At 56.5% G+C, this 24,692-nt stretch overlaps 8 protein-coding genes across 8 annotated transcripts; 5 read left to right on the top strand and 3 right to left on the bottom strand.

Annotated features, from left to right (window-relative positions):
- Positions 1–325: 325 nt before the first annotated feature.
- B0H18DRAFT_1117062 (uncharacterized protein) lies at positions 326–784 on the top strand (the record flags this gene model as incomplete). Its single annotated transcript, XM_048033521.1, has 1 exon — positions 326–784. One exon carries the CDS (start codon positions 326–328, stop codon positions 782–784), a length of 459 nt encoding a protein of 152 aa, XP_047895681.1.
- A 749-nt stretch (positions 785–1,533) lies between these two features.
- Positions 1,534–3,417, bottom strand: B0H18DRAFT_158593 (uncharacterized protein). Its single transcript, XM_048036905.1, has 2 exons — positions 3,331–3,417; positions 1,534–3,276 (listed from the first exon to the last, which is right to left on the bottom strand). The coding sequence occupies exon 2, from the start codon at positions 3,205–3,207 to the stop codon at positions 1,768–1,770; it is 1,440 nt and encodes a 479-aa protein (XP_047895680.1). The 5' UTR covers positions 3,208–3,276; positions 3,331–3,417; the 3' UTR covers positions 1,534–1,767.
- A 438-nt stretch (positions 3,418–3,855) lies between these two features.
- On the bottom strand, positions 3,856–5,257 carry B0H18DRAFT_994705 (uncharacterized protein). The gene is made up of 4 exons (XM_048045272.1): positions 4,946–5,257; positions 4,506–4,894; positions 4,075–4,430; positions 3,856–4,021 (listed from the first exon to the last, which is right to left on the bottom strand). The coding sequence occupies exons 2-3, from the start codon at positions 4,873–4,875 to the stop codon at positions 4,315–4,317; spliced, it is 486 nt and encodes a 161-aa protein (XP_047895679.1). The 5' UTR covers positions 4,876–4,894; positions 4,946–5,257; the 3' UTR covers positions 3,856–4,021; positions 4,075–4,314.
- Positions 5,258–5,360: 103 nt separating this feature from the next.
- Positions 5,361–6,810, top strand: B0H18DRAFT_1209503 (uncharacterized protein). The gene is made up of 7 exons (XM_048036320.1): positions 5,361–5,510; positions 5,569–5,682; positions 5,733–5,883; positions 5,933–5,959; positions 6,010–6,275; positions 6,335–6,475; positions 6,527–6,810. The coding sequence occupies exons 1-7, from the start codon at positions 5,445–5,447 to the stop codon at positions 6,671–6,673; spliced, it is 912 nt and encodes a 303-aa protein (XP_047895678.1). The 5' UTR covers positions 5,361–5,444; the 3' UTR covers positions 6,674–6,810.
- Positions 6,811–6,887: 77 nt separating this feature from the next.
- B0H18DRAFT_994694 (F-actin capping protein beta subunit) lies at positions 6,888–8,407 on the top strand. Its single transcript, XM_048045271.1, has 6 exons — positions 6,888–7,190; positions 7,288–7,401; positions 7,463–7,545; positions 7,605–7,840; positions 7,898–7,999; positions 8,058–8,407. The coding sequence occupies exons 1-6, from the start codon at positions 6,979–6,981 to the stop codon at positions 8,172–8,174; spliced, it is 864 nt and encodes a 287-aa protein (XP_047895677.1). The 5' UTR covers positions 6,888–6,978; the 3' UTR covers positions 8,175–8,407.
- Positions 8,408–9,345: 938 nt separating this feature from the next.
- B0H18DRAFT_1147369 (uncharacterized protein) lies at positions 9,346–13,715 on the bottom strand (the record flags this gene model as incomplete). Its single annotated transcript, XM_048035704.1, has 3 exons — positions 13,373–13,715; positions 13,277–13,318; positions 9,346–13,218 (listed from the first exon to the last, which is right to left on the bottom strand). The coding sequence occupies exons 1-3, from the start codon at positions 13,664–13,666 to the stop codon at positions 9,346–9,348; spliced, it is 4,209 nt and encodes a 1,402-aa protein (XP_047895676.1). The 5' UTR covers positions 13,667–13,715.
- Positions 13,716–15,315: 1,600 nt separating this feature from the next.
- On the top strand, positions 15,316–15,822 carry B0H18DRAFT_873455 (uncharacterized protein; the record flags this gene model as incomplete). The annotated part of the gene is made up of 1 exon (XM_048040291.1): positions 15,316–15,822. A coding segment is annotated over one exon (507 nt), but the record flags the coding sequence as incomplete, so codon positions are not given.
- A 1,698-nt stretch (positions 15,823–17,520) lies between these two features.
- B0H18DRAFT_873462 (P-loop containing nucleoside triphosphate hydrolase protein) lies at positions 17,521–24,503 on the top strand (the record flags this gene model as incomplete). Its single annotated transcript, XM_048040292.1, has 39 exons — positions 17,521–17,714; positions 17,771–17,888; positions 18,391–18,732; positions 18,791–18,835; positions 18,890–19,024; positions 19,080–19,220; positions 19,276–19,329; positions 19,386–19,563; positions 19,625–19,675; positions 19,727–19,793; positions 19,851–20,319; positions 20,372–20,485; positions 20,537–20,578; positions 20,633–20,704; positions 20,757–20,801; positions 20,855–20,921; positions 20,973–21,052; positions 21,162–21,441; positions 21,499–21,622; positions 21,677–21,757; positions 21,813–21,915; positions 21,965–22,007; positions 22,063–22,083; positions 22,202–22,267; positions 22,319–22,402; positions 22,452–22,611; positions 22,659–22,707; positions 22,764–22,836; positions 22,894–22,931; positions 22,990–23,004; positions 23,054–23,078; positions 23,129–23,330; positions 23,375–23,458; positions 23,511–23,578; positions 23,694–23,731; positions 23,785–23,965; positions 24,094–24,204; positions 24,269–24,330; positions 24,381–24,503. The coding sequence occupies 39 exons, from the start codon at positions 17,521–17,523 to the stop codon at positions 24,501–24,503; spliced, it is 4,245 nt and encodes a 1,414-aa protein (XP_047895674.1).
- Positions 24,504–24,692: the final 189 nt, after the last annotated feature.

Below are 24,692 nucleotides of genomic sequence, written 5' to 3'. Positions count from 1 at the left end.
TACTGGTGTAGGGACCTCCGCGGGGAGTCCAGGTTCCATCAACATTCCAACGAGCGGCCACTGTCTGCTACGCAACCTGATGCACCCGACAAGATAGGCCGTGGTGGGGAAGTACGGAGCACGACAGACGACGGCGAAGCCCAATCGCTCGTCATGGTATGGCTATGGCTTACCGTGGTACCGCGCACCCTGCATTCCAGAAGCGTTGGACGAGGGATTTGGTCAGGCTCAATTTTGGTCAGGCTCAATCCCTTGACCTCATGCCTACCTCATGGGACCGACGTCGACACCGTCACCATCCGTTTCGCGCCCGGCGCCACCTACGATGACGGCTGGACCCATACCCCTTCCCTCAGATCTCGGCATCCCTCCGAACCAAGGTGGTTCCGTCCTGCTTGCGGATCTTGCAAGACGCACAACCCTCTGGCTCATCCGGGAGGAGTCTCCTGCGCCATCCTCGCCGACGGCGCAGCCCTCGTTCCAGCCCCTACTCCCGCAAGCCGCAGGACACGGGCTTCTTGCTGTACGAGTATCCCTCCACGTCGACGTCGGCGACCCTCCGTCGGTGATACTGACGTCATCAAGGGCGCGAAACGTTCAGTATCGACTATCCCGGGATGCTATCGATAGTATCCTGAGCGACGCTGGTGCTCCCACAACCCCATGTCCTTATTGCGGAAAGCCGATCACCGACGCTGACCTCGAGGGTCACCGAGTCCAGACTCATGCCTCAGGGGACACGGAAGACGTTGTCTGCTGCGTTGGAATTCCTCTCGATTCGTAGCAGCCTGCCGATGGCGTCCAACGCCACCTGTATTTGCGTCCTACGACCGTTGACTCGGAGATACTAGTGGTACAGGATTCAGTCGACGAGATGCATACCTGCGTCATCTCGAGCAAGGACCCTATTTACCTGGGTGCGAAGACGTATAGGTGGAAGCACATTGTGAGGCGGATGATTCGTGGGGTGTAGCTGTGCGAGGATAGCAAGGCATGCTTCCAGGATAACATACAATTGTACGGGCCGTACCACACCTCCATATCTACTACATTTATTTAGAGATTTCAGTGATATCAAAACTGATAGGAACTTGCCTGCTCCTTCACGTTGTACACAAAGACTCAGCTGCATTACGTATGTACTCAGAGTGTGAGTTGACTGGAATGCAGGACGTAGGCTCAGCTGCCTAGTGTTGGTTGTCAATGTCGTACTCAACGAGAATACAGCATAGCCCGTCAAATGAAGCAAGAGAGTAGTCGTAGTAGCATGTGAGGTTTCGCAAGCAAAGTCCCAATACATACATCATGCAGCGAGAGCAACAAACGAGCAAACCTACAATGATCCAAGCAGCAGTCCACTTCCACTTCCGCTTCCCCAAACTACATCCACAACTGGCATCCCTCACCGCCTGCCCAACCCACTCAGCCGGTTGCGCACTCTAGCCACGAGCCCACCCACGCCCTGCGGCTCCTCGCCCTTCACACTGAACGACACAACAGAGAACGACCTGCTCTCGTCCAGGTCCGCGCCCATCTCCGCCATCCTCGCGTCCTCCGCGCGGCCCGCCTTTCTCCTCCCCCGCCCCCTCCTCTCCGCCTCCGCCTCCCCGTCGCCGTTGCCATTGCCGTCTTCGTCGTCCGACGTGCTCGACGCCAGGCTCTCCGGGACGGACGACAGCGAGCTGGACGTCTGCGCGAGCGCGCTCCGGAGGGGCGAGCCCGAGCCGAGCCTGCTGTGCGCGTGCGCGTGCGCCGCGGCGGCCGCCTTCATGTTCGGGTTCGACTTGGACGCGCCGAGCCCGCCGAGGTGCAGGCTCCTCCGGATCCTCTGCGCGTTCGACGGGCCCGCGCCCGCCTTGGACGCGCTCGCGCGCGGGCGGGGGATCGCCACGTTGATCCACGCGGGCATCGAGGTCGCCGACGTGCTCCTGTCGCGTGCCGGCGACCGCGAGGGCGCGGGGGACCCCGCGCGCGGCGAGGGCGGGAGGGAGGTGTCTGCGAGGATCCGCGCGGCGGCGGTCCCGAACGACTCGCTCTCGTGGCGCGCGCGCGGCGGGGTGCGCGGGGGCGGCCCGTGGGCGAAGGCCGGTGTGCGGAGGGAGACGTCCAGCTCGCTGGCGACGAGCGCGTCGAGGAGGTCGACTGCGTAGGCGGGCACGCCGGGGTCGTCGGCCTCGGCCTGGGAGAGGATGTCCGCGCGCGAGCGGGGCGAGCCGGGGAGGAGGATGTCTGCGAAGCCGCCTGCCCACGGACTCGAGGGTGAGTCGGAGGCGGAGGGGGGAGGGGTAGGAGCCGCGAGGTGTGCTTCGGTGGTGTCTTGGGCGAGCGCGGGCTCGCGAGGGGGCTTCTGGACGGCGTGTCGGACGGAAGCGGCGTCCGGGGCGACCGCGACGGGGAGGCAGACGCAGACCTGGATGAGTGGGAGCCGGCGGGGCTGAGGGGGCGGGCGGACGGGGAGGCCGGGTGAGGCATGCCTAGTTGGAAGGCGAGGACACACGCGGAGTGACGGAGGCGGAGGGAGTGGACGCGCGACATGGTCTTGCGGCGCTGGGCGGCGGCGACAACGTGCTGGCCGGGCGCGAGCCGCGAGGCCAGCGGGACCCGCGTGCCCGCCCGTTCCAAGAATAGTGCGAGGTTCGCATGCGCCTGAGCCTGCTTCCGCGGCGACACCCGCGGGCCTCCTCCGTCTCCCTCCTCGAGGCGTGCGCGCGCGTGGCCGGTCTCCCGCAGAGTCGCGAGCGATGCCTCGAGCACACGCACCGCGTCGTTCATCTCTGCCTCCCGCTTGGCCGCCAGCCACCGCTCGCGCAACATCGTCTCAAACTCCGTGGGATCCCTATTCGCGCGGTCTGCGAGGCACTCGCGCAGCCTCGCAGCCTGCTCCTTGGCCTCTCGCGCCTGCGTGCCCAGCATGGCCGTTGCGCGCTCGAGAGCGCGGATTTGCTGATCGACCGGTGCAGGCTCGGCGAGGCTGTGCTGCAGAGACGAAGACACGGCAGCCTGCGCACGGTGGTAGCGCAGCTGTCGGCGAGAACGTGGTGAGAGGTCACGAGGAGCAGGTTCAGCAGGTTCGAGCGTCAATGAGGAGGATCGCGGCAAGCTCGTGGAGAGAGAACGTGGCGTAGATGAAGAGAGGCTCTGGCTGGCGGTGAGATCTGGCGTGCTACACGGGAACATAGTTTGATCAACAGACCGTGTCCGATCCATTGCGAGCACTCACAGAGGCGGCGGGGCAGATGGGTAGCGTCGTTCAAACTCTGCATTGCTCATCTTCTTCTGTGTAGATCGTATGAGCGGGAGTGGTACCAGTTGAGATGGGAAGATACGTACCACAGCCAGCCCGCCAGGCAGTCTGCTATAAGGCGAGGCAGACAGACCATGGGGCCTTATCTTTGCAGCCCGTTTCTTCCACGCAGGCAGCTCCGTGTCAAACACATCTTCTGCGACGGCGGGTACCATCTAGGCCAGAGCAGGAGGGTGGTATGGGGGTGGTTGCCGTCAACGTAGCTACGCGGGTGCGAATGTTCCCAGTTCGCCGTGCACCGTGCTGACGACGAGGGGACAAAGTCTGGGCTTAGTAGCGGGGCTGAGTAGAGGGGCGAGGCTGCAGGGACGGCATGGAGGAGCAGCAGGCAGGTGTGGATAGGTCGCAGTCGCGCGGGCGGGAATCGAACGATTGACCGACTTGGACCGACACACACGGTTGTCACTCCCGCCACTCACCGCCATCATGCCCCAGCCACGATCGCCGATTGCCAACAACGTTCAATCTCAGATCTAGGCACATTTTGCCAGTGCGAACTGACCGACGACATCAAAACGACATTCACTTTGCAGGGTCAGTACTTGGTATCTCGCCGTCTTCATAAATTACTACGGGCCAGCAAATACAAGAGACTACACACGCACGGCCATCAGAATACCCTACTGGCAGGACGCGCCTTCCGAACATTCCAGGACTCGGAGGCAAATAAGTACGACTGGTCGCAGTTGCCTGTTCACCGTCTCTTGATTGTCAGAAAGGTATGCATCGAAGATAAAATGGCGTGTTTTGGGACTCACACGGAAATATACAGGTTCACACTGGGCCACCGGCTCGTAACGTCTTCAACTCACGTAATCGATAGTTGCGCCCAACTCGACGTTATTCTCCTTAGCTAATTTTTGAAGACAGCTGCAACTCGAATGGGGGGGCTGCCAATGTGTCCAGCAGCCCCGACATTAGTCCTATCGGTATGAGGCAGTTCGTCAAATCGAGCTCTTGTATACGGATAGTCCCCTCTCTACGATGTGCGAGGAAGTCCTTGATAGAGGCTACATTGAACATCGTCCTAAGCCTTGGCTAGTCACGAAGAGCAAGTGGATGCTCAAGCTCAAGACCGACGGAAAGGCTCCATTGAATTGCGGGAGATAGTCCATGCTGGCAAGGTCTAAGGAATCGCATTAACAGACGGCGGAAGCTGAAAATGGAGGATATAGCGTGCTGCATGTTGGAGGTCTCGTACATGGAGTGCAAGTGGTGAAGCAGGGAGCTGATGTTGAAGCCTTCACATGGAGACACTTGACCATCGACATGTGAGGTGTGAGGCGACGCAGTAGCTCGCAACGCATGCTCGCGGGTATGCTCCATCTTGGGCAGCTGAAGCGCTCCGACAAAGTTACCCGCGCCGACTCCTCTAGGACGGACAGGAGATGACAACAGTCGCGAGTGTTGTTCGACTCGATAACTGTCCAGAAACGCGATCGCGCGTTCCAGCTCCATGCACGACAGACCAGGTTGCAAGACTTCAAAGTCTCGCGATCACTGGGAATGAGACAGCTGAACTCATCCAGAATATGCTGCTGCAATTCGAGGGGTAGTTCCGGTGGGGCCATGCTATATGCTTGCAAGTTCCTGTATCATGTCATCCACGCGCCTTCGACAATGCAAGTGACTGCAACTCACCGAGCCGAACGACCTGAGCGGAATCAATGCAACGGCTTCTAGGCTATCAGGGTTTGCACTCGTCAACACCACTTAGTTTGACAGCACATAACTGGGCATCGCGATGCGATACTGGTGAAATCTGGACTCCAGGCTTAGCGGAGGGCAACTTGAAGACAGTCGCGACAGAGATCAAATTGTACCTCAACCGCGTCGTCGCTGAGCCCCGCGGTTAGCCATATCCCCAAGTAGGTTTACGGAGGATCATTGAGTTGTCGAGGTCTGCGCTCGAGTCGATGGTCTTTGTGCGCAGATGGCAGGAGGTCACTGGCAGGAGGGGACGAGCGCTCAAGCGCTCAAAGCTGATCGGTCCCGACGGTCCGGGCGACCTGTGGCTACTTACTGGGGCCGCAAAGATTGAAAGAAACAGGCGTCTACTGACTGTTGCATCGACTCGGACTTGTATCGACCTCCAAGCATTCTCTTCTGGTCTTCAAGTTTTCTCCATATATCGGTCTGCATGGCATCCAGAGAAGGGAAGAGAAGAACTGAAGCGCGGGATGGGGGCAGAAGACGATATCGCTCGGTGCGCCGCTCTGCTACTTGCAATGAGCCCTTATTCACACAGAACGATCTATGCCCAGGATGGCACTCCGATCTGGGGGCAGCGGGTGATAGACGGTCCAGGAGTCTGGGTCACTTGCATCAAGGGGAGGGAGAAACAGACTGTCGGAGAGCTTTACGATCTGTTTGACTCTGTGAGTGGTGGATGGCAAGGCCATCTGTTCGTCGTGCTAATGCGTCTCAGCTTGCGTCCGAGCTGTGGCAGGAAGAGGGCGCAAAAGCCGGAAATGGGGAGACCGACAGTGATAACGGGGGCGATGACGAAGAAGAGCTCGAAAAGCAGATTGCGAAGGAGGTCGCTTCGATGAAACGGCCTAGGAAAGAGCAAAGGTTCGGTGAGTCCCTCGTCATGGACCTTCCGCTGGGTACTTAGAGTCGTCGCAGTTAATTGTCAGACGAATACGCCCTGTGGTAAGTCTGAATATTAGTACTGACAGAGTGCAACGAGTGACGACCACCAGTTGTTTTCATATCGTGCAAGCCTCCAGTAGATCCAGTGCAAATGGTTGTCAAGCATGTGCAGAATGTGGTGGACGCTGGTGTCACCCAGACACGGTACGTATTATTTTGTATCCGAACACCGTCGTCCTTTGTCATGTTGTCTAGGTACACGCAGCGACTGACACCGGTATCCGGAACCTGTGTCGCCAACCTTTCGGAGGTGCAATCGCTGTGTAAGAGGATCGTTGTACCATTCTTCGAAGACGATCCGGAGAAAATATATCGCGTGAGTCGTATCGTTCATTCATGTTCTTGTCTCGTTTCTGATCTCAAGAGACGTCGCAGTACAAGATTGAGCTCAGAATGCGTAACCATAACACGATGTCAAGGAGCACTCTCATTGAAGGGCTCGCAAAATGTATCCCAGAGAGACACCAGGTCAATTTAGACAACGCGGAGGCGTTCATTTTGGTAGAAGTCTTCAAGGTTAGTGCCACTACATACTCGATTTCCGTATCAACTCATCCGATCGAGTAGAGCATTTGCGGCCTGAGCGTTGTGAAGGATTACTACAGCTTGCACAAATTCAACGTGATGGAGATCGCGCATGCAAAGAACAGCGACGCACCGGAGGACGGGAGAATGGCCGACTCCAGCTCAACCGTCAAAGATGCTACTGAATGATGGTTGTACTATCATTATGTGTAACGAAATGCAGACCAAAGTACCTGTCATGCTGTAGCTATAGCATAAGATGTTTGTATCTACGTTGAAAGAATACGCGCGATTGTCCGTTTGGTGTCAATACCATATTACCAAGGTTTGAGTTTCCTGGGGCGCGTCCGTACGACAAAACGTGACCGCGATCTCATCGCGTTGCATTGGGCGCGTAGGCTCGGTTGGACTGCACACTCTGCTACACCGCAACACCCACTTTCAACGCTACCTCTTACATCGCTTGATCGTCTTCCTGGAACCGTCGACGCACAATGGGCGACCTCGTAGACTCGATGCTCGACCTGATGCGGCGGCTTCCACCGACCCATGTTGAGGAGAACGTTGCCTCGCTTGTCGCGATGTGCCCCGACTATGCGGACGACCTCCTGGGCAGCGTGGACCAGCCCTTGAGGGTGATGACGGATCGCGCGACGGGCAGGGACTACCTCACGTGCGATTATAACAGAGACGGGGAGAGCTATCGGTACGTGTCGTCTCCGCGGTGCAGGCACTGAACAGAGGATGCACGTACACCCGCCGCGTGCACGAGTAAGATGCAGTGTCTGATGGATAGTGTGCAGGAGTCCGTGGTCGAACGAGTACGACCCTCCGCTGGAAGATGGGACCGTCCCCTCCCCAAAGCTGCGCAAGTTGGAGATCACCGCGAACGAGGCGTTCGATACATACCGCGAGATGTGAGTGTCGTGTTGCTCTGTCGCGGGCACCCCCGAGATTCATCGCAGTCTTTCGATGTAGGTACTATGAGGGCGGTGTATCCTCTGTCTTCCTCTGGGATCTCGACGACGGCGGTTTCGCGGGTGTCGTCTTGCTGAAGAAAGGTTTGACATATCCATACCTCGCAATTGAATGCGCCCCCTCACGATCGTTCAATTCGCAGTACTCAACGCGTCATCACCAAGCGAGCCTTCCGGCTCATGGGACTCCATCCACGTATTCGAGGCCGCCGAACGCGGGCGACAAGCGCACTACAAGCTCACCTCCACCATCATGCTGCAGATGACGAACCGTGCAGTGACCGCTCCTGCCGGGAAAGATGAGAAGAGCAAGGAGAGCGGGCCGGGAGATGCGAACAGGGAAGGCGAGGTAGTGCTGAGCGGGAGCATGACGAGACAGGTGCGTTGTTCTCGTGGCCTTGCGTACCCCAGCTCATTGATATACTATGTACATCAGAGCGAACAAGACCACCCTTTGCAAGATCAGTCGTCGCACATCTCGAACACAGGGCGGATGATCGAAGAGATGGAGATCAAGATGAGGAACCTCCTTCAAGAGGCATGTCCTCGTATTCTGTCTCACGTACCCGTGCCCACTGACCTCGCCACTACTGAAGGTGTATTTCGGTAAAACACGAGACATCGTGTTCGACCTTCGCAGCATAGATGATCTGGAGAAGGCACGGCGGCAGCGTGAGCTGCAGAAGGAGCTCGTCGGCTTTATCAAACGGTAATAGTGCTGATATCGGGACGCGATCAATGTGATGTACTGGAAGAAGTGCTATCGAATGTATTCTTGACTACGAGAGCGGCGCTGGGTGCTGTGTGTCATCAAACCCGATTCCAGCCTCACTCTATTTTGAAGCTGCGGCTTTTGTGTGACAAATCACACAAAAGCCGCAGCTTCTAAATAGAGTGAGTTGCATACATATTGTGATCTTCACAGTTTCATGGCTTCTGACCTTGGTACTTGCCGACTTCCAAGCATGCGCATACCGAGAGTAGTTCACAATGAATGAATAGATGAGACACGAGGCTAATGACAAGGTGGGCAAGCGAAAAATAAGATCATGATGGATGTGTGGGAGACGAGGGAGTGAGGTAGAAATAGAATGGAATGAAACAAAGGCATGTAGGGAAGTAGAAAGAGATGTAGGGAAGGATGGTGAAATAATGAACGTAAAAAGGAACGAAACAGAGATCGCAGGGAGACACGGACATCGGGAGGATAAAGTATGTCTTGCATGTGCTAGGGAATCTTCGACGTAGGAAAGGGTGTGAGTTGATGCATCGTCCGGAGTACTGACGAAGGGGGTAGAGAGAATTGATAAGGAAGGGATGACAGAATCATCAAGAACGTTCGAATGCTTCCAGTTTGAGTCGTATCGACGTCGTGGAGGCCGTATTGGATGACTGAGCTCCGCACTAATGTGACCGCACTTTGGGGTGCGATTATTGAACGGTACGATGTATCGGATGGTGGGAGACTCACAAGTCATGTGTCCAACACAGCAGTCCACTTCGGATGTGATCCTGGAGGACGCTTCGTCGTGTAATGGCATGCGACGGGAAGCAGCCTCGCGTTCCAGAGTAATGAGCACCGCAGGTCCCGCGGTGTGCGTGCTATCAGTTAGTTCGAGATCAGTCAAGTTATTCATCACAGTGGAGGGCGTTCTACGCACCTCTAGATATGGATCATGACGCACTAATTGACCATGCACAGGTCCTGTCAGCTGGGTCATAGCGTTTCTTGAGGAAGACGTACTTGATAGGTATTTGAAGCCGATCTCCTGCACTCTGTCGTTGACAATCCCTACTTATCCCCGCTCTACGAACCCCTCGCATCCCCATTGGAGATTGTACCATCCACACCCGCGTCTAGGAAACCCTGACAGACGTACTGCCTCAAGCCAATGCGGCCAGCCCCTCCGTAGAGAGGCCGGTCTCCGCATCCATAGACGAATTCGCTTCTGCGTCATCATCATCCGGGGCGATATGTGCAGACATCTTCCAGAGCGCCGTTTCCAGCGCCTGAATACGCTCCCAGTTGTCCTTGAGTTCGCGGTCCTTGGCGTCGATATCCAGTTGCTGCTTGTACCGATCGAGTTCGTATTGATGGTGCTGTCGATGCATCTCCTTGAGCACAGAGGCGACCTTCTTGTTGGCAGCGTCGAGAACTGTGTGGGCCGCAAGGTGGATTTCATGAGTTTTCGCGTGATCAACCTGCTGGGCGTTCTGTGCAATCTTGTGCTGTTTCCGGGCGTACGCCAGAAAAACCACGAGGTCCCGCATGGCAGAGGAATCGTCCAAGGTAACAGAAGGATGTTGGGCCTCCTTGTCGGGCTGAATCATGTTGTCGTTGGGTACCGGTTTCTCGCCATTCGGGTTGCCTCCGCAATTGTTGCCCTTCATCTCGTCTAGCCGATGCAGGAGCAGGGCACGGTCCATTTCGATCGAAGCCACGCGTTCACTGAGTCGAATAGACAGCATCTCGGAGTTCTCGAGCTTTTCCTTGACCAGAGCGAGCTGAGCCTCTGCTGTTTGAGCGCGTTCCTTGACCGGCTGGTGTTCGTCATCGCGGCCATGCTGACGGTCTGCTTCGGGAATCTCGACCTGCGGAACATCGTGGTCGTTCCTGGTAGTGACGTTCTCCTTGACTAGCTCGTAGGCGATTTTCTGAGCGTCGATTTCGCCTTCAGCGCGTGACAGCTGAGCCTCGACATCCTGCACGCGCGCCTCCTTTGCAGCCAACTGAATTCTGAAGTCGTCGCGCTCCGTCTTAAGGGTGACGTTCAGGGTTTCAAGCGAGGTGTTCGTCTTCTTCTGTGCGTCGAGCGTGGTGCGGATGCGGGCAAGCTCGGCCTCGGTCTTCTGAGAACGTTGCTGGACTGCAGTCAGTTGAGACTTGACCTGGTTGCGCTCCGTCTCGCAGTCATCGATCTTGCCCTCGAGCTTGTGGATGCGATCTTCCGAGTCCTTTGCTTTAGTCGCCTCGTCGAAGGCGCGAGTCTTCCAGTCGTCAGCCTTGTTCTCTGCTTCCTGCGCACGGACCTCGCAGGTGTGGGCCTTCGCCTCGCTGATGCTGACTTGCGCCTCCAATCGAAGAATCACGGCCGCCAAGTTGTTTGCCTTGGTCTCGAGCTCGAGTGCGCGGGCCTCCTCAATGTCAGCTCTAGCTTGCTCATCGCGAGCGTGAGCCTCCGTGATCTCGTATTTGAACAAATGATCCTCTGCGCGCGACTCCCAAGTTCTGACCTCGGCCTTAAGTACTCGAATGCGTGACTTCTGGTCGCATATTGTCGCCTCAAGCTGTTGAACGCGAGAGTCCCGGTCGCGCATTGTCGTCTCCAGCTCCTGAGCGCGAGAATCCCGGTCGCAGATCGCCGTCTTGAACTCGCGCTCACGAGCCTCCAAGATGGTCACCCTGGCCTCTTGCTCAGCCGCACGGGTGTTGCAGCCGTCAATGGTGGCCTGAAGCTCGATAGTGCGTGCCTGGAGGTCGTGGACCTGTGCTTCCTGCTCGGCGATACGGGACGCCAACTCGTTGGCAGTGTTCTCGTGCTCGTGGGCGCGCACCTTCCAGTCAGCAGCTGCCGCCTCAAGCTCGGTAGCCCGGGTCTGCAGATAGCCCGCCTTGGTCTCGTACTCGGTCGTAAGGGCCTTCCACTCGTCGATTTGCCCTTCGAGCTCTGAAGCACGTGTCTCGAGGTCGGTAGCCTTGGTTTTCTCATCGTGAGCGCGGGCTTCCCAGCCATTGGCTTCGGCCTCGTGCTTCGCGGCAAGGGACTTCCATTCGTCGATTTGGCCGTTGAGCTCGGAAGTGTGTGCCTCAAGGCTGTTCGCTCTGGCTTCCTCGCCGTGGACGCGAGCTTCCCATTCGTTGGCCTTGGTCTCGTGCTCCTTCAAAAGGGCTCGCAACCCGACTATCTGCCCCTCGAGCTCGAAAGCGCGTGTCTTGAGACCGTTGGCCCTAGATTCCTCGTCGTGGGCGCGGACCTTCCAGTCATTGGCGTTGGTCTCGTGCTCCGTAATAAGGGTCTTTAGATTGTCGATCTGCACCTTGAGCGCGGAAACGCGTGTGTTGAGGCCATTGGCCCTGACTTCCTCGTCGCGAGCGCGAGTTTCCCAGTTGAACGCCTTGGTCTCGTGCTCCGCGGCAAGGGCTTGCAATGTGTCGATTTGACCGTCAAGCTCGGAAGTGCGTGTCTCGAGGTCGTTGACCCTGGCTTGATCGTCATGAGCGCGGGATTCCCAGTTACTGGCGCGAGTTTCGTGCTTCGCGGCAACGGCTTTCCACTCTTCGATTTGAACATTGAGCTCGGAGGCGCGAGTCTCGAGGCCGTTGGCTCTGGCCTCCTCGTCATGAGCGCGAGCTTCCCAGTCACTCGCCTTGGTCTCGTGCTCCTTGGAAAGGGCTTGCCACGCGTCGATCTGCCCTTCGAGCTCGGAAGCGTGTGTCTCGAGACCGTTGGCCCTAGATTCCTCGTCGTGGGCGCGGGCCTTCCAGTCATTGGTGCTAGCCTCATGCTCCATAACAAGGGTCTCCAGCTTGTGGATCTGCACCGTGAGCTCAGAAGCGTGTGACTGGAGGCTATTAGCCCTAGCTTCCTCGTCGTGAGCGCGGGATTCCCATTCGCAAGCCTTGGTCTCATGCTCCGTGGCAAGGGCCTGCAATGTGTCAATTTGTCCGTTGAGCTCGGAAGCGCGCGTCTCGAGGTTGCTAGCCCTGGCTTGCTCGTCGTGAGCGTGGGATTCCCAGTTATTGGCGTGAGTTTCGTGCTTCGCGGCAACGGCTTTCCACTCGTCGATTTGACCCTTGAGCTCGGAAGCGTGCGTCTCGAGGCCATTGCCCCTAACTTCCTCGTCGCGAGCGTGAGCTTCCCAGTTGCTGGCCAGACACTCGTACTCCATGGCAAGTGTTTTCCACTCGTCGATCTGCGTCTCGAGCTCGGAAGCGTGTGTCTTGAGATCGTTGGCCCTGCCTTCCTCGTTGTGAGCGCGGACCTTCCATTCACCGGCCTCGGTCTCCAGCGTAGTCGCATTATCCTTCCATTTGACGACTTTCTCCTTGAGCTTTTCGTTAAGCGTCCGCAGCTCGTGGATTTTGGTCTCATGCTTGTGCGCCTTGGCCTCGAACTCCTTCGAACTGACTTTCCAAGCTTTAGCGGTGGCGTCCAGATCGTAGGTATACTTCTGCCATGCCTCGGCCTCGGCCCGCAGGTCGGTAGCCTCTGTCCGCCACTCCGTAGCCTGTGTCTCCCAATCCGTAGCCTTGGTCTCGAAGTCGGCGGCCTTCACCTCCAAGTTGCGCTTGTGAGACTCGAGCTCCTTGATCGCAGCCTTCCCATCGGATGTACGCGACCTCCAGTCGTTGGCGAGGAGCTCGTGCTTCCGGGCGCGGATCTCGCACTCCTTCAGCGCGGACTGGAGCTCGAGCACCTTCGCTTCGTGCTCGCGAGCGCGAGTCTCCCAGTCGGTAGCCGTGTCCTTCGTCGTCGCATGCGTGCGCCGTTCCTTCCGTAGGTCCGAAAGGGTGCTCTTGTGTCCAATGCGCGAGTCGACGAGCTTCTTAGTCTGCTTCTTCACGCGGCGCCTGCCTGCCACGCGCCAGGCTTGCATAACGGAAAGCAGCTTCGCGCCGTTCGTCCGAAGGGCGGCGTTGTCGGCGCGGGCGGCGTCGGTGCTGGCTTCGAGGGCTTCGATTGTCTGCTGGAGGGCCGCATTCGCGTGCTGGAGGCGCTGGAAGCGGAGCTCCCAATCCAGCGAAGTCGAAGCCAGCTGCCGGCGCAAAGGATGTCAGCCGCAGGGAACCGAGAGGCGAAGAGGGAAGACGTACCTGTTCCCGACATTGCTTGTGAAGATAGCCGCGGATCGCGGACTACGGCGGGCAGACGTGAGGGAGCGGTAAGATGGGAATAAGTGAAGTACGAACCTGCAGGTACTGCACATGCTGATGGCAGTTCCTGGAATTGACCGGTCTTCCGAAGAGCCGAGAGACACAGAGTATGACACAAGGCAAGATGCACCAGTGAATGACTGCGAAGACCGAGGAGGCATACAGACCGAGGACGGAGAAGTACAGCACCAAGTTGCCGAGGACAGAGAGAGAACCTAAGTATTCTTCAACGGGCCGAGGTGGAGAGCCAACGAAGTATCCTGTGGCTATGAGAGAGACCAGTAGTTGGTAGAGTAGAAGTCGCTGGCGTGTTGACATGTTGGGCGGCATCGGTGTGGGCTTGTGTACGTCGAAGAGTGTACTGCTACTTGAAGGAACCCAGGTGGGCGGAGGCAAGGAAGCACAGTGATGAGCAGCTGCTATTAAAAGGGCAAGTTGAGGCTGCCATTGTGCCAGGCAGCACTAGGTCAGCCTCAACTGGCCCGGGATTGAACGCGCGGGCGGGCAGTGTACACAGTTTGAGAAGTAAGTGCAGAAGCTTAGCTTTTGATGCGATATTCCCGTGGAAGATTATTATGAGGTGCACCATGCCTAATAATCTTTCACGAGGAATGCGGTATATTACTGTAGAGGTAGGAGCTTGGGAGGAGGAAGAAACGATCCCATCATTAGCGCCGGCCGCGACTCGGACGCGACGCGACGCAGGCTATCATATGACCATCTAATAATATCTTATCAAAGGGGAGCCGGTTGTCTTACTCTACGTTCCCCTTGCACCAAAGTTCCAGTCAAACGCTAGCGCTATCCTTGCGCTACCCAGTCAAATGTCTCACCGCCTACTCAACAGATTGATGTTGATGTTTGTGGAAAATCACAAGGCAGTCCTTCAGCTTGCTGCTTCGAGTTTTCGCACTCACCTTCCCGGGTTTCCCTAGGCCTCTCTTCTTCCAGTGACTCCTCATGCTTGTATAAATTGTCCATACGTGCATTGCTTGCTCGGGAGACTATGAATACTGTGGCGAACTGCGAGCCCCACAGGTGCGCCGTGTGACAATGGTACACGATCTGGCGCAGCGGCGGGACACGTGTGACGTGTGACGCGCCCCCGCCGTTGCGCCCGCCTCAGGCCGACGGTGGTCTCGTACCCATCCGTGTGTACGCACCCACCACCGTCGGACGAGACCAGCCGACGGCGGGGTCGGGTGTGACTTGCGGCACGTCAATCTCTGCAGCGGCGGGCGGCGGGCTTGTGACGTGTGACGGCCGGGTTGTGGGGTTCGCTATTACACTTTGCAGCCAGAGACCCCCTAAGTATTACCACACCACCAACCACCGAGACCGACCTCAGCCCCGTTCACGACTTCAATATACAATGTCTGTCACTCCTTCTTCTCCCCCATACTCCGTCTCCGAGTTGGAGGCGATTGCCTATTATGCGGGCTTGCCCTCCGAGCCGAAATTGGTGTACCGTACGGGGACCACGCCGTGGAGGGAACCTACCGGCCCGGAGGCCTACAGCGTGCGGAGGGAGCTCAGGCCAGTCTTCGGCCACAAGATCATCACGGTCTGGAAGGAGTTGGGTGACAAGGTCGTCGCCTGCCTCGACTCCGTAAAGGTCAAGTGGACGAGCATCGACAGGTTCGCTTCGCTGAGTTTGGCGAGGCTCCCGGCCCCGTCGTACTCTGGATCGGCGTGCTCCCCGAGTCTCTGGCGAGGACGCCCACACCGCGGCGCTCGGTTGCCTCGCCCTCCTCAAGGAGTTCGACATCACCGACGTCGACGTCGAGTTCCGCGTGTCGGTCTACACCCGGTCGGCCGGCCAGGAGCTCCTCAAACCTGTTAACGACTTTCACCCCACTGTCGACGTGCGCGGACCTCTCCGTGCTCGGCCTGCACATCGCTGCCGAGCGCACGCCTTTCACTGAGGGCACCGGAGGCCTCTACATCGCCGAAGGCGGCGATAGTGACAAGGTCTTCCTCGTCAAGTTGTCCGGAAGATGTACCCGCATTACGAGGACGGCTACTACGAGTATCCTGTGGACCGCCTCCTCAAGCTTCAGGATTTCATCACGGAGGACGCGATGCACAACCCGGACATGCTCGATCGTGACAACAAACCCTGCCTCTTCGTCACAAAGAACGGGAGCGCCACTGGGGTGACCATTGGTAGCGCCACCGGCGTCTTCTCATACGTGCGAGAGTACTGCGGGGACGGCACTAAGCAGACATCGGTGGAATGGTCCATTCTGCCGTACGACAGAAAATCTGGCGACTTCTCCGCCGCTGGCGATTCTGGCTCTGTCATTGTTGACAGGCGCGGACGTATCGGCGGCCTCCTCACTGGCGGTACTGGCGACCCCCACACTGGCGATACTAGCGATACCGAGTCCACCGACATCACGTACGCGACGCCCTTCGCCTGGCTCTTCCAGCGTATCAAGGCCAACGGGTTCCCGGACGCCCACCTCCACCCGGTCATTGCCTAGGCGGTGTGTGCGTCGAGGAATATACTGGGCGATGGCAGAGCGCCCTGGCCATGTACGGTGCGCACGAGCGGTGGTCGTGGAGTGAAACGCTGAGCACGGCCGTGCTCCGTGCTCCTGCGTAGACGTTGGGCGGGCAGGGTGTCGGGTACTGTAGGATAACGTGCAGACTGTATTTAATTTGCCTCGATCAACATGTACCAATCGACTTCATGTTTGACAAGGAGTAGCGGTGCTCGACCCTCCTGCGGCTATAGCCCACCAGCTGGCCAAGAATATTTGATTTGATTCTCTTTCAGGTTTCGATGCACGTGGTACATGAAGACTTGAGGGAACTGGGACGGCGGGTAGATGTGAACAGGATAGCCCTGGCAAGTGAAGAGGAGCACCTGGGACAAACCCCTGTCCGGTGCTCTTGCGACTCGCCAGATGCCATATGACCCGCTCGCTATCCTAGGCGTAGGATAGGTTTCGCTGCGAAGCCTCAGCGGGGCATCGCAGGTTTCGCTATGGCGTCGTGGCTAGGCGCATCATAGGTTTCGCTATGGTGCCGTGGCTAGGCACATCATAGGTTTCGCTACGTCGCCGTGGCTAGGCGCGTCGTAGGTTTCGCTGGGCCATGTTGCACGGAGGCTCAGCACCAGAGTGCGACGTATGCTGCTCCTGGGAACGCTGCGTTGATGCTGTAGGCCACTCCTGCAGCCTCGTACTACAGGTCGGCACCTGTCATGGGCTCGCGGGTGAGTAGAGGAAAGATCAGAGGATGGGCATGGGACCAGAGAGCATGGCGTACACGTATGATGAACGAAGACAGCCAGCCCCTGTCGAGCGAGGGTGACAGAAGAGCGCGACTGCGACGCTGAGCTCGAGGATACTGGTGATCTTGGCGCAGGCGAGAAGAGTCGACCATGCATTCACGAGAGCCAATTTTGACCCTCCAAGAGAGCGCAAGGAGGCGCGACCGGATCGAAGGGAGGAGGATGCCATTTAGCCACACCTGCGCAGCGGCCCGGAGACGAGTAAATATGTCCAAGGGATTCGAAGACGGTCAAGTCGCGGTCAAGAGACACAAGCAGCGACACAGGGATCACTCCGCGAGGACCAACGGCGAGGATGAGTGGTCCTCCTGCAACTAATTATAAGTAAGTACTCAGCTGTGCAAGTAAGACCGTGACAAGGATGCCGACGCGTTCCTCGGCGCGGCCGCCGACTCGGTGCCCCCCGGCCCCCACGGCCTCGGCACTGGATGCCGACCGATGAGATCTCTATTCTTATGCTACCACTTCGACAACTTCGACCTCCAGATCCTCCTGCCGTCTCAGTACTTATCTCTGCCGTGTTCTACGTACGCACGCCTGAGCTCACATGCGAGGCATCCGGCGCCGCAATGCCTGTCTATTTCTTCATCACTCCACGGAATAGAGACAGATGTTTGTACAACCGTCTTTCACGCGTCCAGACAGCCGAAGCTTTCAAGCTTGTCGTCAGCCTGGCGGTTCGGCGGGTTACACGCCGATGAGCATCGTGCTGACTCGTTGCTGAAGCGCTGATCGGTGCCTGCTCGTGCTCCAAATCGTAGATAGCTTGCCGCGCAGCGGCGGTATATATGGCCCACCATGTTCGTCCACTCTCCTTCGCCTCGCCTCGATCTTCAGGAGCAACGTCCTTCCTTCGTAGCTGCACTTGACTTCTGTGCCTGCCATGGACCCGGAAAAGAAGGACACGTCCGACTCCGAGACGACTTCCGTCAACGAGCCCGAGCTCGAGAAAGACATCGAGGCGGCAGGCGTGACCGAGAAGGACCGCCCTGAACAGCCCACGCGCCGCTCCCGCAGGCTCGAGTTCGACCAGGGCGAGCAGCATGTGAAGTTTCGCAGGAGATGGTTCCAGCTCTGGTGAGTCGCAACACCGTTTCATTGAGAGAAAGTCGTGCGACATTCAATGCGTACAGGCTACCCAAGAATCCGCCACCACCTGCGCCCAAGTCACTCGACGATGCGACGCTCCTCCCCATGGTCTATGCATCGTTCATCTCCGTCCTCACGTATTCGTGGATCAACCCGCTCATGGTAAGTGATCGCGTTGAGTCGTGTGAGGGGCCGTTCCGTTGGGGGTTAGCTATCTATCACGACGTATATGGACCTTGTACACAGGCGTCGACAATGCACACACAGCCCTTTGCGACTTCCTCGTGTAGGAAAGCCCACGAATAGGAACGAAACGAATTTGAAGCCTACCGATCGATCATTGAAGAAAGATGGATCTCGGTTTCAGATTTTGATAGACTTTCCTGCACGAGGAAAGGGCGGCGGTGAGGCAACTTCCGGCAGCGTCTCATCTTGTGTCGTCACTGTCGTGAGAGTTCATCGTCATCGTCTTTAGCAAAGCTCAAGCACGGTGAGCTTTCCGGCCGCCTATATGTGCCTGTGCACAAGGTCCATAGCTGTGAGACACCCTGCGCGACTCGAAAGCTCTCCGAACGATACAATGCCACCCAGCGAACGACCTACTGCGACGACTTCTGCCAACGGTTCCTTTCAGTCATCTTACACTCACTTCTCCTTCTATTAGGTCCTCGGCTACCAGCGCACCCTCCAAGCCACCGACCTCTGGAAACTCGACGACGCGCGTGAAGCAGGCGCACTCGGGGCGCAGTTTGACGCCGCCTGGGCCGCGCGCGTGCAGGCGGCCGCGGAGTGGAACGCACAGCTCGCTGCGGGTGAGTTGCACCCGCCGCTCTGGCTACGCATCAGGTGGTTCCTCGTCGCGCTCGTGCACCTGGCGAGATTCGCGGAGACGAGGCGCGAGCTGGAGCGGGCCTGGCGTGAAGGCGGAGGACGCAGGGAGCCGAGTATTGCGTGGGCGTTGAACGACGTGTTTGGGTGGACGTTCTGGACCGGTGGGATTTTCAAGGTATGTTTGCGGTTGGGTGCGGTTGGTCGGGTGATGGGATGTGACGAGATTGGTTCAGGTCTTCGGCGACACGGCTCAGCTCATGGGCCCGCTCCTCGTCAGGGTGAGTGGTAGACAAGGTGTGCTACGGTGCCAGAGGTGCTGACCCTCAGCTTAGGCAATCATCAACTTCAGCGAGGCGCGGGTCGCGGCCAAAGCAGCGGGGGAACCGACAGCGAGCATAGGCCGAGGCGTGGGCATGGCGATCGGCCTGTTCTGCATTACGGTCACCGCTAGCGTGTGCACGCACCAGGTAGACATACTCTGAAGGTTCGAAGCAAGATGGTGTCTGACGATTTGTATTCGAGTTCTTCTGGCGGTCTATGACGACGGGCATGCTGGCACGGGCGGCGCTGATCAGCTCCATCTACAAGCGGGGACTGACTCTAACAGGAAAGGCGCGCACGACGCTGCCCAACTCGAAGCTGGTCACGCATATATCGACGGATGTAAGCTTCGCGCACCGGTGACATCGCATAGAATCTATGCTAACCTCAATGGTAGGTCAGCCGAGTGGATGCATGCGCTCAGTGGTTCCATGCCGGTGCGTCTCACTGTGTTACCGCCCAACAATGCTAACGTCGAGAGACACAGTTTGGACGGCCCCCATCCAGGTCACGATCTGCTTGATCATCCTGCTCGTCCAGCTGGGATACTCCGCACTGGCGGGCTTCTCGCTGTTCCTCCTGCTCATGCCCATCCAAGAGCGCGTCATGTCCTTCCAGTTCTCGATCGGCAAGAGGGCGCTCAAGTGGACGGACAGGCGGTCGAAGCTCATCCTCGAGGTGCTCGGTGAGCGTATACTCTCAAGGAGGATCTACGAGCGATGTGCTGATACGCTGTATGCGTGCAGGTGCTATGCGAGTTGTCAAGTATTTCTCGCACGAGGAATCGTTTTTGAGGAGTGAGTTTGTTACGACGCCTGCTAGTCGTTCTGTTGACTCACAACCTCCAGGGATCTATGACATGCGGACAAACGAACTCAGGGGCACAAGAAAGATCCAGATCGCTCGTTCAGCCAAGTGAGTGCACACAGTGGTCATGTATGCGCATTGTTTGACCGAGTCCATACGATACAGCATCGCCTCCGCCTTCTCCGTTCCAGTCCTAGCAGCCACCCTCTCATTCGTGACATACACCTCCACGTCCCACGCGTTCAACGTCGCGACGATCTTCTCCTCGCTCGCGCTCTTCAACTTGCTCCGCCAACCGCTGATGTTCCTGCCGCGCGCTCTCTCCGCCACGACCGACGCGCAGAACGCGCTGGAGCGTCTCAAGGTGCTGTTCCTCGCGGAGCTCAACGAGGGCTCGACTTTCGTCGTGGACAAGGAGCAAAAGATGGGTCTGCTGGTGGAGGACGCGACGTTTGAGTGGGAGGAGGGCCCGAGTGCACGAGAAGGTAAGGAAGAAGGAAGGAAGGAAAGGCGTCGCCCAGGCGACTCGACGCCTGCCCATGAACAGAGCGCCCCGTTCCAGGTCAAGGACGTGACAATGTCGATCCCCCGGGGTACGCTTGCAGCGGTTGTTGGTACTGTGGGCAGCGGCAAGGTGAATATATACTCCGCACCTCGTTGCTTGCGATCTGACGCTCGGGCTATAGTCAAGTCTCCTTCAAGGTCTCATCGGGGAGATGCGCAAAGTTCGCGGACATGTGTCCTTTGGAGGCAAGGTTGCCTACTGCTCTCAGACAGCCTGGATCCAGAACGCGTCTCTGGTGCGCATACAGTCAGTCTGAGATCTTGAATTGCGGACTCACATTCTACAGAGAGAGAACGTTCTCTTCGGTCAGCCATACGAGGAAGAACGAGTGAGTTCGGCAACTCCAATCCATTCTCGTTTGCGACTAAATTGTGCTTTTCAGTACTGGAAAGCGATAGAGAATGCGTCTTTGCTTCCTGACCTTGAAGTGCTCCCGGACGGTGATCTCACAGAGGTAAGTTCGATGATACGCTGCACACCATATTACTTGACTTCGGTGCTTCCAGATCGGAGAGAAAGGTATCAACCTGAGTGGTGGCCAGAAGCAGCGAGTAAGTTCAATTGACACAGTTGTTCTACTTCTCCGACCCTTACTTTGCACAAGGTCAACATCGCTCGTGCTCTCTACTACAATGCGGACGTCATTATTTTCGACGACCCGCTATCAGCTGGTACGTAAAACTCGCAGCTTGAGACGCACTGAGCCTAACATTATTGTGTAGTCGATGCTCACGTCGGAAAGGCTCTCTTTGCCGATGCCATCGTCGGAGCACTCCGCAACCGCGGCAAGACCGTCATTCTCGTTACTCACGCTTTGCATTTCCTCGACCAATGCGACTACATCTACACGATGAAGGTAAGCGATCCAGTGACACCATGACATAGGTATCACAGCGCTCAGCTGGTGACAGAATGGCCGTGTCGAGGAACAGGGAACCTACAGCGAGCTTGTGAAGAACGAGAAGGAATTCTCGCGTCTTATCAAGGAGTTCGGTGGTACATCCACGAAGGAGGAAGAGGAAGACATCGAGGAGCAGGCGATTGAAGCCCCTCGAGGCAAGCCGGTTACGACTGTCGACGAAACCAAGCTCAGGGAAGAATCCGCCAAACGCGCCGCTGCAGGTACCGGGAAGCTAGAAGGCAGGCTTATCGTCCCAGAGAAGCGAACAACAGGTTCAGTTAGCTGGAAGAGTACGTCGTGCATGATGCATACCTGTCTCAGAATGTCATTGCTGACATCCATGACAGTATACGGAGAGTATCTGAAAGCGGGAAGAGGATGGATTACTGGACCTGTCGTTCTGCTCTTCATCATCCTGATGCAAGGGTGCACCATCATGAACAGCTACACGTTGATTTGGTGGGAAGAAGAGTAGGTGCGGTTAGTCAGAAACGTGGCGTTGGCTAAGAAAATCTTCGTCTCTAGCAACTGGGGTAAAGGCAACTCATTCTACCAGATTTTGTATGCATGTCTGGGTATTGGTCAGGCTTTCTTCACATTTGCCGTGTAAGTGGATCGCTCGTGGCAGTTCACTGATCTGTCTGACGGCCGCTTTACACAGAGGCGGTACAATGGACGAGCTTGGCTTCCACGTTTCGTCCAATTTGCACCACGACGCAATCCGGAACATCTTCTATGCTCCCATGTCTTACTTCGACACGACGGTAAGCCGAAACTTGCAATTAACGTGTTCGAGAAGCTGACAACTACTAGCCTCTCGGTCGTATCTTAAGTATCTTCGGCAAAGATATCGAGAGTAAGCGCGGCGCCTCCGTTGTATCGCATAACCTCCTAATGTAATTGCTTCATAGATATCGACAACCAACTTCCTGGTAGGTCCCCGTACCTTGATTTTGGACTATTTATTGACCTGATTCCGCTCCCAGTCTCCATGCGGCTGTGTAAGTAAGCAATCTTGCCCATTTGAACAAGAGCTGACCTCCCTATTAGTCATCCTGACGGTCTCTAATATGATTGGGAGTGTAACGATCATTACCGTGCTGGAGCATTACTTCAGTATGTGCAGTAATCGTCGCTGACATGGATCACAACTCACGAGACATACAGTAATTGCGGTCGTCGGTATCGGACTAGGTTACAACTATTTCGCGTCATTCTACCGCGCCAGCGCGCGCGAGCTAAAACGGATCGGTGAGTAGATGCCAAACATAGCATCAGATAGATTCTCACTGCTGTACAGACGCAATGTTACGATCAATCCTCTATGCTCATTTTGCGGAGTCGCTTTCTGGTCTGGCGACGATCCGCAGCTACGGAGAGACAGCCCGGTTCCTCAAAGACAATGAATACTACGTTGACTTGGAGGACCGAGCGGGGATCTTGACGGTCACGAACCAGAGGTGAGGCGTTTTGGGACTCCTCGACTGTCGTACTCATCTTGACTCAGGTGGCTGGCAATCCGCCTTGACTTTCTCGGCGGATTGCTCATCTTCGTTGTAAGCAATGGGTTCACATGAGCAGGGGCGTATGTTCTCACTCGTGTTGGATGTAGGTCGCGATGTTGGCGGTCTCCAATGTCTCTGGAATTAACCCCGCCCAGATTGGTCTTGTCTTGACCTACTCAAGTAAGTCTTAGCGGGGTCATATGGCACAATTCGGGGTGTTGAGTCAATTGTCCTTAGCTGCCCTTGTACAACTGTGTAGCATGGTCACTCGCCAGGTGCGTGCGGCGGTGTTCATGCTTTTTTTGCAATTTATGTAGCCCATACTATCTCCAGTCTGCTGAGGTCGAAGTAAGTCCGTACTCTCGTCAAGTTATGTTGATTGCTCACCCGTTCCTAGACTTACATGAGCTCTGTCGAGCGGGGTATGTAACTTCGTCGGCATTAGATCACGGTGTCTCATTCTCTGCCATAGTCGTCGAGTACAGTCGAGGGGACAGAATCGAGCAAGAAGCACCCCATGAGATCAAAGATCGCAAACCGCCCAAGGAATGGCCTGATCGTGGTGCGATCGAATTCAAGGACGTAGTCATGCGGTACAGACCCGGCCTGCCTTTCGTTCTCAAGGGTCTGTCTCTGAGTATCAAAGGAGGAGAAAAAATCGGTGTCGTCGGAAGGTGAAGCGCAATGCTGTTCTTACTCATGTTGGCTGACATTGGAGCAGGACCGGTGCCGGGAAATCTTCGCTCATGTTGGCGCTGTTCCGTATTGTGGAACTGTCTTCAGGTTCTATTAACATTGACGAGTGAGTGCGATAGTGCGCAGCCAATGTGACCGCGTCTGACTTTATGTTATAGCATCGACATCTCTGCAATTGGTTTGAAGGACCTTCGATCGAAGCTCTCCATCATTCCGCAAGACGTGAGTAACCTCTACACCTGTAATCTGCGCCGTGACTGACCAACTCATACAGCCACTCCTGTTCAGTGGTAAGAGAACCAGTCATATATGCAACACGACATGACCTGACAGTGCTGTAGGCACCATACGATCGAACCTAGATCCTTTCAATCAATACGTAAGTTACGTTGTTAGATTCTACTTAGCGCTTCTGATATCCGATGTCTTCAGACTGACGCTCACTTGTGGGATGCACTACGTCGGTCCTATCTGGTCGACAATACTGCCAAGGCTGCGTGCGAAGATCACGATGGTACCGAAACACCTCAAAGTCGATTCACCCTCGACACTGTCATCGAGTCAGAAGGAGCCAACCTGAGCGTCGGCGAGCGTAGTCTGTTGAGTTTGGCTCGTGCTCTCGTGAAGGACAGCCAGGTAGTTGGTGAGCAGCCTTCCCTGAACCCGCATTTGTGCGTCACTGAAAGTCGTTGTTAGTCTTGGATGAGGCAACGTACGTGTTCACAGGCGCATTGCCTTAAGTGCTTATACTGACTCTGGTCGATAGCGCATCCGTGGATCTGGAAACAGACTCCAAAATCCAACAGACTATCCAGACGCAGTTCGGTCACAAGACTTTGCTTTGCATAGCCCGTGAGTTTTAATCGCTATCTCCACTTGGACCATCCCTCAGACAGTTAATGCCATCGCGACGAAGACCGATTGCGGACTATCATCTCCTATGACAGGATCTTAGTGATGGATTCTGGTCGGATAGCAGTACGTCATAGATCCTCTCAGACTTACTCCGCAGACTCACCGTGCTACAGGAATTCGATACTCCTCTCAACCTCTTCCAGTTGGAAAATGGCATCTTCCGCGGCATGTGCGAGAGAAGCGGTATCACGACAGCGGAAATAGAGAAGGCCGTTCTTAAGATGCACATGTTGTGATGTTGTGGTCGTGGACGACGAAATGTCACGGTTTACGCTGCTACTTTTTGGCCTTTAACGCATAGATGTCACCCTAGATGTATCATTTGACCCATGTTTTACGATGAACTACTACGTATACAGAGCTGTAGCGATGACGATGTTACGATAATGCCGGAGCGCACTGAGCCAATGATCAGCTAGACACCA

Source organism: Fomitopsis serialis (genome assembly GCF_022376445.1).
Source record: "Fomitopsis serialis strain Sig1Antser10 chromosome Unknown B0H18scaffold_18, whole genome shotgun sequence".
Classification (NCBI taxonomy): domain Eukaryota; kingdom Fungi; phylum Basidiomycota; class Agaricomycetes; order Polyporales; family Fomitopsidaceae; genus Fomitopsis; species Fomitopsis serialis.
Note: the sequence above shows the minus strand (reverse complement) of the source record. Positions and strands in the feature narration are given on the sequence as shown.

Coding starts and splice junctions, on each gene's coding strand:
- B0H18DRAFT_994705 (XM_048045272.1), bottom strand. CDS start 4,875: ATGGCCCCACCGGAACTACCCCTCGAATTGCAGCAGCATATTCTGGAT. Junction 4,431..4,505: donor CTTCACCACTTGCACTCCAT/GTACGAGACCTC, acceptor GCGATTCCTTAG/ACCTTGCCAGCATGGACTAT.
- B0H18DRAFT_158593 (XM_048036905.1), bottom strand. CDS start 3,207: ATGGATCGGACACGGTCTGTTGATCAAACTATGTTCCCGTGTAGCACG.
- B0H18DRAFT_994694 (XM_048045271.1), top strand. CDS start 6,979: ATGGGCGACCTCGTAGACTCGATGCTCGACCTGATGCGGCGGCTTCCA. Junction 7,841..7,897: donor GCGGGAGCATGACGAGACAG/GTGCGTTGTTCT, acceptor TATGTACATCAG/AGCGAACAAGACCACCCTTT. Junction 8,000..8,057: donor TGAGGAACCTCCTTCAAGAG/GCATGTCCTCGT, acceptor CCACTACTGAAG/GTGTATTTCGGTAAAACACG.
- B0H18DRAFT_1209503 (XM_048036320.1), top strand. CDS start 5,445: ATGGCATCCAGAGAAGGGAAGAGAAGAACTGAAGCGCGGGATGGGGGC. Junction 5,511..5,568: donor GCAGAAGACGATATCGCTCG/GTGCGCCGCTCT, acceptor ATCTATGCCCAG/GATGGCACTCCGATCTGGGG. Junction 5,960..6,009: donor TCAGACGAATACGCCCTGTG/GTAAGTCTGAAT, acceptor GACGACCACCAG/TTGTTTTCATATCGTGCAAG.